Source organism: Silurus aristotelis, assembly GCF_946808225.1.
Source record: "Silurus aristotelis genome assembly, chromosome: 16".
In the NCBI taxonomy this organism is placed as follows: Eukaryota; Metazoa; Chordata; class Actinopteri; order Siluriformes; family Siluridae; genus Silurus; species Silurus aristotelis.
In genome coordinates this window covers 6,909,388-6,925,408 of record NC_139589.1, presented here as the reverse complement: position 1 = coordinate 6,925,408, position 16,021 = coordinate 6,909,388, and the positions used below count along the sequence as shown (strand labels likewise).

The 16,021-nt window shown below is 36.4% G+C and overlaps 1 protein-coding gene across 2 annotated transcripts; it reads right to left on the bottom strand.

Annotated features, from left to right (window-relative positions):
* Positions 1–454: 454 nt before the first annotated feature.
* slc6a7 (solute carrier family 6 member 7) lies at positions 455–13,121 on the bottom strand. Of its 2 annotated transcripts, none has more exons than XM_083564234.1 (15): positions 12,806–13,121; positions 10,003–10,225; positions 7,063–7,194; positions 6,540–6,688; positions 6,399–6,448; positions 5,296–5,434; positions 4,648–4,782; positions 4,454–4,557; positions 4,246–4,370; positions 3,918–4,030; positions 2,847–2,984; positions 2,633–2,732; positions 1,953–2,071; positions 1,420–1,593; positions 455–1,308 (listed from the first exon to the last, which is right to left on the bottom strand). In XM_083564234.1, the coding sequence occupies exons 1-15, from the start codon at positions 12,899–12,901 to the stop codon at positions 1,144–1,146; spliced, it is 1,962 nt and encodes a 653-aa protein (XP_083420360.1). In that variant the 5' UTR covers positions 12,902–13,121; the 3' UTR covers positions 455–1,143. The 2 variants fall into 2 exon arrangements, with proteins under 2 accessions (XP_083420360.1, XP_083420361.1); XM_083564235.1 differs by having other exon boundaries at positions 7,063–7,713; positions 7,808–10,225; positions 12,806–12,884.
* Positions 13,122–16,021: the final 2,900 nt, after the last annotated feature.

Sequence of the window (16,021 nt, the reverse complement as noted above, 5' to 3'; positions counted from 1 at the left end):
AGTCACATCATCACAGGGCAGATGAACACACACACTGTGAAGCTGATTTAGGAAAAGGGAATGCCCTTATTTTCACACTAAAATAACTTTAGTCTTTTTGGGGTTTTTTTTTATGACAAATAATATAAAAAAACAGTCTCTTATGATTCCTTGGGCCCTGGGTGCATGTGCACATTTCTTCAGTTCCACACTCAAAAGTTATCTACTACCTGCACATTTTTTTGACTGTATGACGTGCAAAAATGTAAGAAAAATGTATAACTGTGGGTTCATCTTTTCTTGTCATGTACACTTTCTCATTAAACATCCTGGGATTTTATGGACAAAATTATTTAGGAATAACAGATCGATTATGCCTCTGAAGAGTGTAGGAACCTGGTACCATTAGCTTAACTAGTATAAAGCATAGTAAGTATTTTATGTCAATGCAAAAGTAAGAAGATTATATCATATATTTGGCTGGAGTCTATTCATTTATTGTCTATTACAGTTTGCCATTGGAGCAAAAAAATTAAATAAAATCCAAATCTAAAGATGGTCATTACAGGAGACAAACTACAAAAGACACAAGCATCTTGTTAGTGTGAACATAAAGTAATGTTCCCCAATGCTCGATCCCTTCCACACAACAGGGACAATTATTCTTCCTTAGAATCCAGACCTAATAGTGGGATTCTAACTCAGTTCTCAACAGCAGGTTTAAGCTACTAGGAAGCCCACCATAATATCATCATAAAATATTATAAAAACAACTCTATAAAACATTATAATTACAAAAAAAATTGCCCCTTGAATAGAAAAGAAACTAAAACCTGCATCATTAGTCATTATAAAACAACTCCCCATTGGGGAAGCGCTTACTGGTTTCTGGACAGTGACTGTGGTTGAAAGTATGAACAAACGTGCAATTTCCAACGTTTTTGGTAACTGTCACTAAAAACAAAAGCCATGTCCAGTTTTTATCAAATTCCTTTAAGGAAACAGGCACTGCCAATGCACTGAACTACATACAGTGCATTCTAGTTTAGGTACATATTTTTGGTCCCCACACAGTGTGAGCTTTCTCAGTTGTCCTTAAGTACAGCTTCAACAATCATCCTTTAACCAAAAGGTGGAGTTCGGCCTCCTCCTACAGGCGCAGTGTTACGCTTCACTGGTATCCCATGCCATCGCAGTGAAGTCCAAGTCAGTCAGGTTGACCGTGTAGGGTCCCTCCACTCTCTCAGGCTCTGCAATATGTGCATGAGTGCCGTTGCTCTGGTTGTTGTCTCGCCAGGAGTTCAGCGGCCGGATGGCTTTCTGAAAGCGCTGAAAGACAGATTATAGCTAATATTTGTTTCGATATACAATAAAAAAAAAATTTAGCTTGTGGTTTTTTTGTTTACATCAGACACAGATTAGTCACAAGTGAGGACTCACCTCCATCAAGGTCCCAGACTCCTTCCAGACAGCCACAAAGGCCCAGATGGGGATCTGCAGGCAGCATATGACACCCATACACACCCCCAACCCTTTGCCCCACATGGGGTACTGGTACAACCCGTAATGCAGGGATGATCTGTACATCTCAATGAAGATGTAGGTCAGGATAAACTACATGAGGGTTAAACACATAACATTTCATAATTAGCGATACAATACACCTGCAAGCCGTTAATAAAATGAGTAGAAAAGCAGCGAGCTAGAATGTCACAGGTACACTAAATTATTTAACACAAGCTGACATGGTGTTTGTTTCAAGCCTAGGTCGGGGGCATGTTTATTTCTGCTTAGGTTCAGATGGATATGACTCCTACATGCTTGCTTTGGGTTAAACAAATTAAATGACACATTTTCAAGTCCCACTAAATTAACTATTATATTAATTATTATTATAAAAAATGATATATACACTTTATACAATTTGCATTTTCTACACCAAAAACCAAATCCACCCCAAACACTGTACTCACCAGTAACAGGAAAGGTGTACAGAATACCCAGCAGGCTTTAAAATAGAGCAGCAGTTTGCTACACCAGGGCGGGCAGGGACAGATCATGTCCACTATGTCCTGGCAAAACTGGTTCACACCTGAGTTAAACAAATCACATGCAAATATTCCTTTACACACTTCATAACATTTAGTTCCACAACATAAAGAGGTGACAGAAAAGCGGTTGGTTTTTCCTGAGCCAAACTGTCTCCTAATATACAATTGGGCAGGGTAAAAGCAGGAACATTCTTCATCTTATCTACATAAAGCCAGCCAACCATATCTTTTTAACCACTGCTTATCATGCATCATCACTGAGCAGCGTAACTACCTGCTATCTACCCTTTTCCATGTAAATGAGCTCACAAAAGCCCTTGATTGGCTAGTGTCACTCTGACTGACAGGAAAGAGTACTTCCTTTCGAGAAAAAAGGGCACAAGCTATTTTGCTCTGATGGCGCTCCTCCAAAGATGCTAACTGAAATATTTGGCAATTCTTTGTATCAAACATAGTGAATGTATGATGCCACATTGAAATTCAAAGTCAGAAAACATGGATCGAGGAAACATTTGTCTGAAGGAAAACCTCTGCTCAGGCTACACTTGTTAATAGACAAGTAGTGTAAGTGTGAGATGGAAAAAGAGTAATGGGAGGCGCACCATAGAAGAATGAGATGCCCAGACACATGAACAGAGTGATGATGATGAGACCAAAACTTGTGCTGAATGAGTCTATGAGGGTGAACCAGTAAATCCCTCCCTGTTGAAGAGAAATGCACAGTATTAAATATTGAAGACGCTCAAATGCGCATTCAACAGCAGCTTTCATGTACTATATCACCTAATTAATTGAGGAAAGCTGGTTTACACTCACATCAGTGACCAGTAACAGGCCCAACAGGTAGAAGCTAAAGCAGAGCAGTGCTAAAAAAATGGTCTTCTGCTTCATGTTGCTTCTGAGCTGAGGAAACTCGTCCAGTACAGCTGTGGTAATGCCTTCCATATTACCAAACTACAGAGAGAAAAAGAGAGAGAGAGAGAGAGAAAGAGAGAGAGAGAGAGAGAGAGAGAGAGAGAGAGAGAGAGAGAGAGAGAGAGAGAGAGAGGAAAATCAACTATCATGTCTTTTCTCATTAGCTTATCAGGAAGTTACATCACTATACTGAAGTAAGCTGCACTGCTTAACAACCACGTGTTGTCAGAAGAATGTTGTAATACCACTGCTTTGAAAACATCTTACATGCAAATACTGTAGTCATAGTTTGTCCCATTAAGGGAACATTCAAAGGTTCAAATAGCAGAATGAAAAGTACTTTTGTTCATTTGTCCACTTAAAATGGAGTCAATCAGCCAAACACAAAGATTTTTTACTTTTGGGAAAAAAATAATTGACATAAGCTTTTATCAAATGATACTTTCATACTTTACATTTCTACAATTAAAATATAATGGTAAACACACTGATATGAGCAAGCCAGTCTTTTTAATTAAACATGATAAACTATAAAACTGTAAGAGCAACATCAAATATAAACAATTTTGCAGGATTTGTATATTGACAGTAATGTTATGCTTTCATGTGGTTTGGAAAACCTGTAGTGGGAAAGTTCTTGTGCAAATCAGGGTATGGTTTATAGACAAAACTGAAAAGCAAAACCAATTTATATCTTACCTTACCTTATCTTATCGTATCTTATCGTATCTTATCTTATCTTATCTTATCTTATCTTATCTTGATGTGTGGTATTTACATATTTAAATGGGAAAGTAAAAATATAAAAGTTAATGAGTTCAAATTGAATTTGATTTAATATGGAAAATGAATAAACTTAATTAAATATACAAAACATAGTGTGGCCTAGACCTTCATTACTTATTTTTTTTTTTTTTTACAAACAAAATATATAATACTGAAGTGAGAAATATTTAAATAAAGGGGTATTACCAGTGTGTCCACTCCTAGCATGAAGAGCATGAGAAAAAACAGAATGGACCAGAAAACAGAACCGGGCAAAAGAGCAAGGGCTTCTGGATAAGCTACAAACGCCAAGCCTGGACCTGAGAGAAGATCAAACACATAATCACTGAAATTTATAGCTTAAGATCAGTTAACTCATTCTCTTGAAATTCAATATGGCATGTTTCAGTTAAGCCACATCGTAAAAGCAGATTGTAAAAATAATAGGGAGTGTCTGCTGACTTGTGGTAAAAGAAAACACACACACACACACACACACACACACACACACACACACACACACACACTGATCTACCTGAATCTGCCACCTTTTCCACAGGCACGCCCTTCCTCCAAGCCATGTGACCCAGAATGGAAAAAATAGCAAAGCCTGCAAAGAAGCTGGTGGCACAGTTGCCTATGGTGATGATAAGCGTGTCCCTGGAAAAGGAAGTACAATTTAATTGCTGAATTTTTCATGAAAAAGTTGAAACAAGGAAAATGATAAGCTACAGTCGACTAACCTGATCACATTATTGTCAAATTTATTGTAGGAAGCCATAGAAAGAAGGCCTCCTACTCCAATGCCCAGTGAGTAGAAGATCTGTGAGGCTGCATCATTCCACACCTACACAAACCCACAATATCAAAATAAATGAGATTTTATCACTAACACTATCTACTGCAAGTGTTATAAGACAAGTACTGTCGCTAGTACCTGTGCGTTCGCCAGCCGCTCCCAGACTGGAGTCAGATAAAAAGCTACACCCTGGAGTGAGCCCTCTAATGTGGCCCCTCTGATGATCAGCACAATTAGCACAAAGTAGGGGAACGTGGCTGTCACATACACCACCTGCACGGGAGGAACAGATCTCAATTAGCATACAATTACCTAAGCAATGCGTTCAGTTTAAATGTACAAAATGTACAAAAACACACTGACACAACAGCTGAAATTGTGATATCAGGTTATATGATAGAAATACATATCTGAGCCATACCTAAATAGCATATGTCATATCTAGAATAGGTCTTTCATGATATGACATCATACATGCATTAAAACAAAACAATTAAAATCGCCAATGCAACATGTGTACACTACAACATTTACTGAAAAAGTTCAAAGGAAGGACACAACACGTAATCACAGCCTGAATTAGATTGATTAATGTCAAGATACCTGTATGAGCCTCAAGCACAGTAAACCAGACTGACTTAATGGCACTGACTGGATTAGAATGAGTAGCTAACACTTCATATCAGATTGAGTGAATCGAAGTTGGTGGATCAAACTGAATGGATTAGACAAAGATGGTTGGACTGAATGAGCCAGAATAAGTGGACCAGACTGTGTGGATGCTACCTTGCCAGAGCTGTGAATGCCCTTCAGCATGCAGAGGAAAATGATGACCCAGGCAGCCAGCAAACATAGAGCAAGTTGCCACCTAACGGGACCAGGGTCATCCAAGCCCTGACTGTTGACCACGCCCAGGACACGCTCACTTATAATAGCAAACACAGAGGGAAAGCGCAAGAAAACGAGATAGAGAGAGAGAGAGAGAGAGAGAGAGAGAGAGAGAGAGAGAGAGAGAGAGAGAGAGAGAGAGAGAGAGAGAGAGTTACACATGGCCTCAATTTTCAAAACATTTAACCACTACCATGATTAGCTGATTTATGTTTGGCTATTTCTAGGAAAGCACACCTGCGTTTTTATGGCAACAAGTGAACAAAACATTTGCTGTATATTTCTTTAGCACTAGTGGTGAACAATTGAACACAGTAAGACATAAACATTTATACCTAATATGTGCCTAGTATAAACTACCTTAGACATTTGACACACATTTCAAGTGATTTTTGAATCAGAAACAAAATGTTTTTTATATATATATTTTATTTTATTATTTTTTTTTTTTCCTTATTGATACTTATTTTAATACTTAGCTATACATTATACTTTTATTATACTTTTTATAGTTCTTGTACTTTATATTTTTTATTTACATTTATATATTCTATTTCTATTTACATGTAGGACAGTCATAAAAAGCATTTCACTACATGTTCTCTGTCTGAATGTGTGTGACAAATAAAAATTTTATAAAAAAAATACAACTGTTGCTCTACACAGTAGGATTAACATTGTAACAAAAAAACAAAAACAAAAAGCAACCCAATTATAATATTTTAGGACAAATAAATATTGTTTTGGAAACTAACTGAAATTAACCTCTACATTTTAGAAGCAACAAGCATTAATTTGTCCTCTAATTACTTAAATTAGAAACAACTTTAAAAGAAAACTAAAAATAATATTATCACTAATCACATTATAACTAATAAACCCTGTTAAAGGTCTCTTAAAGATTCAGTTGACAATAAAGCACGTTTCTTTTGAAAAATAATTCTTATTAGTATTAGTGACAATAGTAACCATATTAGTATAGTTAATATAATAATCCTTACTTCCAGAAGACCTCAGATGCACTGAGGGAATGTGTGACATTGGTGTTGTTCTATGGATCACAAACAGAAGAGTAATAATAAATACGTATACATGCAAAAAGGAATTTCACAATGTTTAGTGCACAGCTATATTACACTCACCCTACACAGCGCAGCATTAGCAATAGCATTACAAGACCATGGCAGAGGGCTCTGGAAAGAACTTCCCAGGTAATAAAATGTCCAAGCGATGATGACATTGTAGTAGAGACACACCAATGTGGACACACACAGCATGCCGATACCAATTCCTGGAGAAACACAAAACAATGACTCATTTCAACTATTCATTTAAAGAAAAAACCTTCTGGTTATGTTAGTGCACATGTGCAATTGTAGAAAAATAAAAAAGCAACAATATTAAGCTGAAATCGTTTACTGGAATAAAAGCCTGCATAAACCTTTCATGAACTAAAAGAAAATCCAAAAATGATCACATTATTAGTGTACCTGCAAACACACTACATTACTCTGTAATTATGCAGTTACACTAATTATTCATAGCTAGAAAATGGAGGCTGCGTTTAATCCAGAACACTTTATATGTTATATAATATATTAACATAGAAATTCCAGAATAAGCCCCAGAATCAAGTGAATTCATTGCATTTGAGTGTGCTGGTACCTTTGAGCAACGGGCAGCACTTCCACACAGTGATGGGGCCTGCAGCTCCGTACTGACCCAGACTGAGCTCCATGAGAAAGAGTGGCATGCCCGTGAAGAACAACATGATGAAGTAAGGGATGAGAAAAACACCTGTAACACCACAAGAAAATACCATGTCAATACTTCGCATAATGATTTGCATAAAGTAGTGTAGCTGAAAACATTCAGTAATTTCTACATCCTTATGGGAGGAAACCAGAGGTGGACACATTGGTAGCACAGGCACCTGAGACATGACTTCAAGTCACAACTATTATGTTTATTTATAGCACATTCAAATTGATGGGAAGCTCCTCAATGCTGCAACTATCACACATGCTACTCGTTACAAATCCCATCTTCTGTTACGCTACACATTCGACTGATAGCAGTTTTTACAGCTGTACAGGCAGCAGACGTTGAAATCAGGAACACAGCTATGTTAATAGACTGACAAAGCAGAACAAACATACTGCAGTGGAAAGCCAGTTTATAACATTTCTACTAGCAGAATATGTCACTTTGAAGTGACATAAGACACTAATGGGGCCAATAGGTGGGCTCAAATGTTTGTGCTATATAAAAAAACTTGTAGAGAAAGAATGAGGTCTATCGCTACAAAGTCTTCCCCTTTCATACATTTTTCTTTTATTTCATTATTCCGTTTCAATTCATTTTTTTTATCTTACCAGCTCAGCATATGATATTATATTCAATTAAGTACAACATTTTAGATTTTCAATAACCAAAAATCAGACAGGGAAATTGCAGCAGAGTGTTTACTTGCCCACTAAATTCAGAGAATACGGATTTATTATTTGTTAACTCTGGAAACACTGTTTGCAAACTTAATATGGATGTTTTTGTGTCAAATTAGTGTATTCTAAAAGAGAACTATACTATATGGAGAAAAGTTTGTAGACACCTGTCCAAAAGATTTTTTATTTGATATTTGAACATCACTTTCCACATTTAGTCTTTATTTGCTGCTGTTATAATAACCTCCACTTTTCTGGGAAGAAGGTTCTCCAGATATTATAATTTGTAGAGCTGTGCTCATTTAGCCACTAGGATGCTAGTAAAGTCTGGTATCGATGTAGGGGGAGGAGGCCTGGGGTGTGGTCAGCATTCCAATTTACCCCAAAGATGTTCAATAGGGTTGAGGTCAAAACTCTAAAGCAGGCCATCCAAATATATCTTATACAATTGTGTGCCTCCAGGTCTTTAGGTGAGAATCACATGTGGCTTGAAAACTCAGGTGTCCCAGTAAGTTTGTCCATATGTTGTAGTGTATTTAATTATACATTCTACGTATTCAAACTCAGATTTGAATATAAAGAAATAGTGCTGCTTTTCATCATCTCTGTCTCCTCCAAAATCTCTGTGAGGGATCAAAACCTCTTACATTATAGTTCTTAAAACTGCTTCTATTTTCCAAAAATGAAACAGCAGTATTGTAATTTACAATACTTAATCATTTTTGTTCCTGTTTTTGCTGCTGCTGTGATTTATGATCTGTTGTTATTCTGACATTGCTTCTGCTAAACTGCGTATCTTTATCCCACTCTCACGCCTGAAAATTTGTTAGTTAAAAGCATACTTATGTTTATTGAGAGGGTTTCCTTACTTAATATATTTTACTGTAGTTAAATACTAAACAATGCATTAAAACTGAAAACATATACAGTGACAACCAAAAATCCTGAACAAATCAAATCACATTTATAGCACTGTTACTGGGGACAACTATGCACTCAGCCAAAAAAATATGGGAATATAGTGAATAATGTGAACAAACAATTATTACAATCACATTTTTATTGATTCAGTATTACACTTGCTTATTGCATTTTGTTGCCAAGGAGTTTGATACCTTAAGTGTGTTAAACCACTTTTTATATTTGTTTCGATATTCTATTAACACAATCCATTTGAAATATTCAAGACACATATGCAAACGTTAAACAAGCTAAGAAAAATATTAACAAACAGCATTCTGAGCAGCAGTAGGCATCTCCATTACATCTGCAATACCCTTGTACAGGACACACCCTAGAGGACTTGGAGACTGTCCTTGTTTTATTCTAGAAGGATAACAGAACTAACAAATGACCTTGGCTGGGCCTGGATACACACGTGCAGACGAGTGCAGCTTTGATTACTGCTTATGGACATGAACTGTCATTGTGTTATCAGATCTGGCATTGGCTGGGTTCAGCAGTGAGATATTTAAAAAAGGGCAAGGTTTTCCAATTAATTTTGCCTACGGGAGCAGTACCTTATATGCAAATCTCACAATTGGCAAGATGGTCACTTCCTTGTACTGAGAAAAATATAATCCCAATCTAAAAGCAGTTTATCCAAATCTGCATAGTTCATCATACAAACATGAACAAAGACATGCCCCAGTTTCAGCCTGGTGGTTGTGTAACTAATCAAAATGACTATCTATATTGCTTTAATGTTGTCTAAAATTACAGCTTCTTTTCTGTAGTTCCACATTTTAAATTTTTTCCCTTATTAGAAGTGAGTTCTCACTATATGGAAATGACTGTCTGTGGTAATCCCACATATGATACAGATTAAACATTAAACAATTAAACAACACCAGAATATTCTTTTATGTGCATGGATCCTACTATATGATAATAATCACTAACAAGGATTGTATGTCAGTATAAACCACTTCCCAATTCCAGAGATTAATTATCATCTTGCTGGGAACTTTTTTTTAAGCTCCTTGCCACGACAGAAAAAATAATTGCTGTGTCATGGGCATTATAGCAGCATTATTTCTGAGCTGTTTCCTTGACTTCCAGTAAAAGGTACAATGCTAGAATGGTCACCCAAAATGCTTCTAATGACTGAGTGCTGCTCTATTTTGTACTTGGTAATTTCAGCCCTGTGGGTACAGCTCACCTCCACCATTCCGGTAACACAGGTAAGGGAATCTCCAAACGTTTCCGAGGCCGACGCAGTAGCCAATGCAAGAGAGCAGAAACTCGTATTTGCCACCCCACTGCCCTCTGGAAAGGTTGGCCGGTGGCTGTTGGACAGGCAAGGACAAGTTTGCATGCTGGATCTGTGAAACAGGATTGCTCACAGTATGAGGCACAGAAAACCCATTTGTCTGGGTTTGACCCTGTTGAGGAGAGAAAACAGATATCAGTCAGACTTCTGTATAGGTTTTCCAAACATTTCATTTCACTAACTTCATGAATCAGCTTTGGCATTTTTAAGAAGCTCTGCTCTAGTTAAAAAATTTAATTAAAGTAATTCTGTGCTGTAATCATTACAGAGTCTAAGTTTGTTTTTTATACTGGAAGGCTGAAGATGCTGACCAGAGACATGTTATTCAAATATCAGAAATAATTGTGCTAAAATGATGTTTATAAAATCATCACTTGCAACTGAATATTTTACTGCCCCAGATGTCAGGTAAACATGCCCTTTAGTGTGTATCATTTATTATTATATATAAAGTAGGAATTGGCTACTAATCAGAATTTTGCAATTTTGCATTCTCTGTTTGAACTTGAGCCACTGGTGGTACAAACAGAATGTATAAATATGAATATATTTTATGTCTGACTCACAGGGAACCTTATAATAATATAAGCCTGTATTAATTGCATCAGTTCAGACAATATACAGAATTTACATTAATGAATCATAATTATTAGTAACCATCAGTAACATGACTGACAAATATGTTGAATGCTTAGATGTTTTGCGAAAAAGTAAAAGGATCAACGCCCTACATAGTACGAAGTGTTCTGTCAGCCTAAAATCTCCTTTTTGGTTTGCCTCACAGGGTGTAACCCTTGCTATTAGCAAACTATCTGGGTGGGAACTGTGACGTCACCGGCGTTGCGTCGAGTATTATAATGAAAGAGAAGTTACTCCGGTTACCAGGGAACCACTGAGACATGGTTTTGTATACAATGTCACGCGAGAGGAAACAAGTCTGAAAGCTTCAGTTTAATCGCACATATCCTGTAGCTTGCAGTCAACATGTTTGGAAAGAAAAAATGATCAATCGAGTTTGCACATGATTTACTGTGATGTTGAATAAAAAAGTGGTAAAAACAGAAGGTTGAGAAATTCATTGTCAAGGACTAACTGTTTTGCATACATTAACATTTTGCTAAAACAATGAAGTCTAACACAAGCTCTAGAACAGGCAAATTTAAACCTTCATTCAGCAAAAAAATCTTAATTAGTTACAAGTAGAATTCTTTTTAGAAATGTCTTCCAAATGTGTATCATTTAATCATTTATTTAAAAAAAGTCATTTGCTACTTTCCAGCAACAACATCAAACATTTTTTACTTGATTGTGAAAATAATCAGACTGAACCTGGGCCTAAAATTTTACTTTCAGTAACAAATATCTAAAAACATTTTCTACTAATCCTATTTGGTTTTACTCAGTCCAGACCTGCATGGACCTCTGGCATGTGGCAGGTGTGTTAAATTAATAAAATCAGACTGTGTAGTGCAATAAAATATGTAGCAATGTTAAATATGTTGCTGGGTAATAACAGAACGCACCTAAGTTACCATACAAAGAGTAATTAGAAATATTTAGCAAGGTAGGCATGGTAATTGCGTTGGCTTTATATTAAACGCTCTAAATAAATAAACAAAGCAGTGTTTTGAAAAGCATGTTGTTGGAGGTGAATGTGTTTCTCTTACGTGGTAGTGTTGGTATAGATCAGTTTAGTATCATGTAACAATTGTTGAGTTAAAAACAATACTGGTTCAGTTTCGACCTAAACTTCAGTATCAGTATCAGTGTATCTATTTATTTATTAGAACCATGAGATCTCTTATAATAATAAAACTTTCGCTCAGTCTCAATCATGTTTCATTTAAACTACAATGAAATCAGTTGATATTATTTATAATTGATTTTTTGACCTCACAACATGCATCAATGACAACAGACTCTTCGATACAACTATACTTTTACTTTTTGTTTCACTACAATATGCTAATTCATAGTAGTTACTAAGTAATATGCTTTATCATGAAGAACATTGTGAACAATCTAAAGACTTGCATTCTGAAAGCCTGGATGAGAAAATCCTATAAGAAACCCAATGTGTTATAAACATCCATGGCAAAAAAAAAATTTAATTTGTAAAATGGACAGTAAAATATTTAATGGATGTACAAGTCTCCCTGGAATTTACTTTTGAGAAGCAGAACTGGTCTGGTCTGGTGGTGGTGTTCATCTGGAAACACTATGAACGTTTGTGTAAACATTGAAGTCTAAACCCTTTGTTGCATCAACAACAGCGAGAAAACCAAAAGGATTCTTTCAGACACACATGGACTAAAGACCTATTTCAATGTTTCAATATTCAGTTCTAATAACTTAATAATCCAGTTTAAATGTTTCCTAATTCAGTTCCAATTTTATTAATTACATGTAACTCATCTTAGGCAGGTAACCATTATGAATCTCACAACCGGAACTGTTTGCTGCCTTCTCTCCTGCAGGCGCCTGTAGGCTTTGGTTATAAAGCACTTTGTATAGCAGAGAAACCAAACAAATTGCGGCTCTTTTTCAACCATAGACAAAAAAAACTATATAAATTGTATAACTTAATTTGGAAATAAAGTAAATAATATATGTTAATTAATATGAATATAGAGCTAAAGTGGTGTTAATCTCCGTGTTTCTCATTTTTCCAGGGTCCTCCTCCGTCACCCACCTCTCCGGTGTTTCCAACAGGTACAGCTTCACTCGCCATCATCTCCCCAGGGCTTTTCTTTTGATGCTCGCTACATGGTTCCGCTAAGGGTTTCATCGATACGCTGGTCCAAGATCAGAACACACGCCGCAAATCTAATCTATTCGGGTTTGATTAGGAAGCGTACGCATAGGCTAAAAAAAGAAAAAGAAAAGAAAAAAGTGATACGTAAAGAAGCGCAGGTGCTGTGTGTTCAGTTCGCCATGTTGTCCGTGGGGAGGAGAGCAAACAGGAATAAGGCTCACCTCCAACAGGTTCTTCACCAAGCCACTCCTCCTGATGTGCTCTCTCTCTCTCTCTCTCTCTCTCTCTCTCTCTCTCGGCCTGTCACCTTCCTGTAAGCCGCCAGTCTGCTCAGTATAGCTTCACACTTAATTCACTGACATGCTGATTTACAAGTTTTTATACATTGCCACTTTCCAAGTGTTTATTTTCAATTCGTGCATTAATGCCAATTCTTTTATCTCTCATAATAACACAAAATAAATAGTTCATATATGCTTGTTCATTCTTCCTCCACAGTCATCAAGCCCAACATGCAACATGCTCGTATGTAATCTGTTTGCTGGCCTGTGTGTCAAAAGATCTCTCATTTCAACAGGAAACCACACACACACACACACACACACACACACACACACACACACACACACACACACACACACACACACACACGCTGCTAAGACAGGAAATGTATTTTTTGGCAGTATATATAAATATAGTAAACGGTTATGAGAGAGTGCTAATACTTTATTAATACTATAAATTATATTAGCATTTAGAATTACATTCGTCCTTGTACATTAATAGTACATAAATAGGATTACTTACATCTATTGCAAGTGTGACAGTTATATATCATTATAATATATGCCTTATTTGGATTTATATTCATGTTTAGGCTTGCTCATCAGATATAAACACAAATAAGTTACTAATATAAATATTCTATCATTTTTCCATTCTGTATAGCTGCTTAGAGACAATGTCCATTGTGAAAAGCACTATATAAATAAACTTGAACTTGAATGAAGCCAATGTCCTGTCAAATAGGAGGTCTAAGCCTTTTTGTGTGTCAATGAATCCTTATTGTGAAATAAACTCAAACATCTAATTTAAATGTGTACAATGTGTTTATTGAGTTTGGCTCAAACCCAATGGGTTTAAGCAACAAGTCGATCAAGCTATACAAATAATAACGTTAATAATGGGAAGTTAAGATTTTTACTGCTGTCATAAAAAAAATCACAGGCACCTGGGGTCTCCTGACTCCACTTTGAGAAGTATAGCTTTAGGGAACTTAGTGGTATGGCCATAGTGGCTGAGTGGCTCATGAGAGGAACTTCTGTGGACACTAAATTGTCAAGTTAAAATAAAATGAGGAAGTACTGTCACAGGCATTTGTCACATGCAACCCAATAACACCATTTACTGAAAACAAATCCAGGTAAAAAGAGGACATTGTTATACACTGATTAATTAAATAATTAATATAATCAATTTACAGGTTTAATTTGTAGCACAGGAAATTAAAGTTTTAGATGAAGGCATATCTAAGGTGTGAGATATCAGGTTTGAAACCCTTCTGAAATATTTTATGACAGTTCCAATGGGAACATTAAATTCTTGTTTGTGGTTAATACAACACACCTACAGTGAGTGGCAACTTTAAGAGAAATGTCTGTGTGATATACGTGTTCAACCAATCAGCCAATTATAAGAAAGCAGCACAATGCATTATATCATGTACATACATATCAAGTGCTTCATTTAATGTTCACATCAATCCAAAGTTAAATTAATTGTATTTAAAAGTGACTTAGTGTCCTGTTTGTGGGGACGCTTGGGACACTGTACAACAGTCCCCCATTTCAGGAAGGTAAACACTTTCCTCACTGCTTAACTGCCTCACTGCTTCACTGCCCTTTACATTTTATCTTTCTGCTCTATCCACAGACTTTTTTTTGTTTGTCTCTTTGTATAATTATCCCTATAAGTTGCTCTTAGTTGGTGGGCTTGACACATGGGGTGAGGCTATTCAAGGGCAGGCAATGGGGTTTGAGCAGAGTTAGAGGTGGGAAAAGGTTAGGTTGACATGACACACATGAAAACTCAATAAAAGGTATACCTTCCAAATGTTTAAATCTGTCTAGACTTTGGCACTTTAAGTAAGTGGTAGCTCAGTGGGTAATGCATTGGACTATGGCCCAAAAGGTCACAAGTTCAAATCCCAACACCACTAAGCTACCACTGCTGGACCCTTAAGCAAGGCCCTAAACCCTCAACTGCTCAGTTGTAAGTAGCTCTGGATAAGGTCATCTACTAAATGCGGTAAATGTATACGACCAACATCATCAACTTACCCATAGTCCACATTGCCCAATATGCAGCAAATGGTCCATTGCAATAACTCTAACAATTAAATTTTAAATGTTGGTGTACCATTTTTGGTGAATTTTCTAAGCTGTGTAATATCTGTTTAATTGGTCTTTTACAAAATGTTTCATTGTTTATGCCCAAGTAGCTCTGGTGTTAGATAAGGCAAAGAGGAATCATGCCACCCAATAAGAAGTGTTATACAAGGTGCTCATTTGACAGAATTAATCTCTCTTCTTTGTTTCCACAAAATAGGTGTTAGTTAGTGGATAAAAACAGAAAATCCTTTAAAATCCTACCTGTCTGATCATTACCATTTTGTAGATTTAAATGGAGAACTATCTAGGTTAATGCAAGCAAACTATGTGGTGCCACAAGGTTCAGTTCTAGGACCCCTGCTTTTCACAATATACATGCTTCCCTTGGGAAACATTATTAGAAGGCATGGGATTAGCTTCCACGGTTATGCTGATGATACCCAGCTATATATCTTATCAAGACCAGGCAGTACAGCTCAATTAGCTTGGTTAACTGAGAGTGTTAGAGAATTAAAAGATTGGATGACACATAACTTTCTATTATTAAATTCTGATAAGACAGAGATTTTGCTCAGTAGACAGAAGCTCCAGCATTTTAACCTGTGTTTAGAAACATGTACTGTAACTACTAGTTCAACAGTAAGAGGCCTGGGAGTTGTTTTAGACAGCAACTTAAAAAAAAAAAAATTTATCAACCATATTACAAACACAGCCTTCTCCCACATAAGAAATACTTATGTTAAACTGTTAAGTTTCGAATAGA

What these genes read in the sequence shown, in the direction of transcription:
- slc6a7 (XM_083564234.1), bottom strand. Translation starts at nt 12,901, where the DNA reads ATGAAACCCTTAGCGGAACCATGTAGCGAGCATCAAAAGAAAAGCCCT. An exon ending in AGCGGCTGGCGAACGCACAG is followed by an intron (nt 4,558 to 4,647) that starts GTACTAGCGACA and finishes GGGTTTGTGTAG; the next exon opens with GTGTGGAATGATGCAGCCTC. An exon ending in AGTCTGGGACCTTGATGGAG is followed by an intron (nt 1,309 to 1,419) that starts GTGAGTCCTCAC and finishes TCTGTCTTTCAG; the next exon opens with CGCTTTCAGAAAGCCATCCG.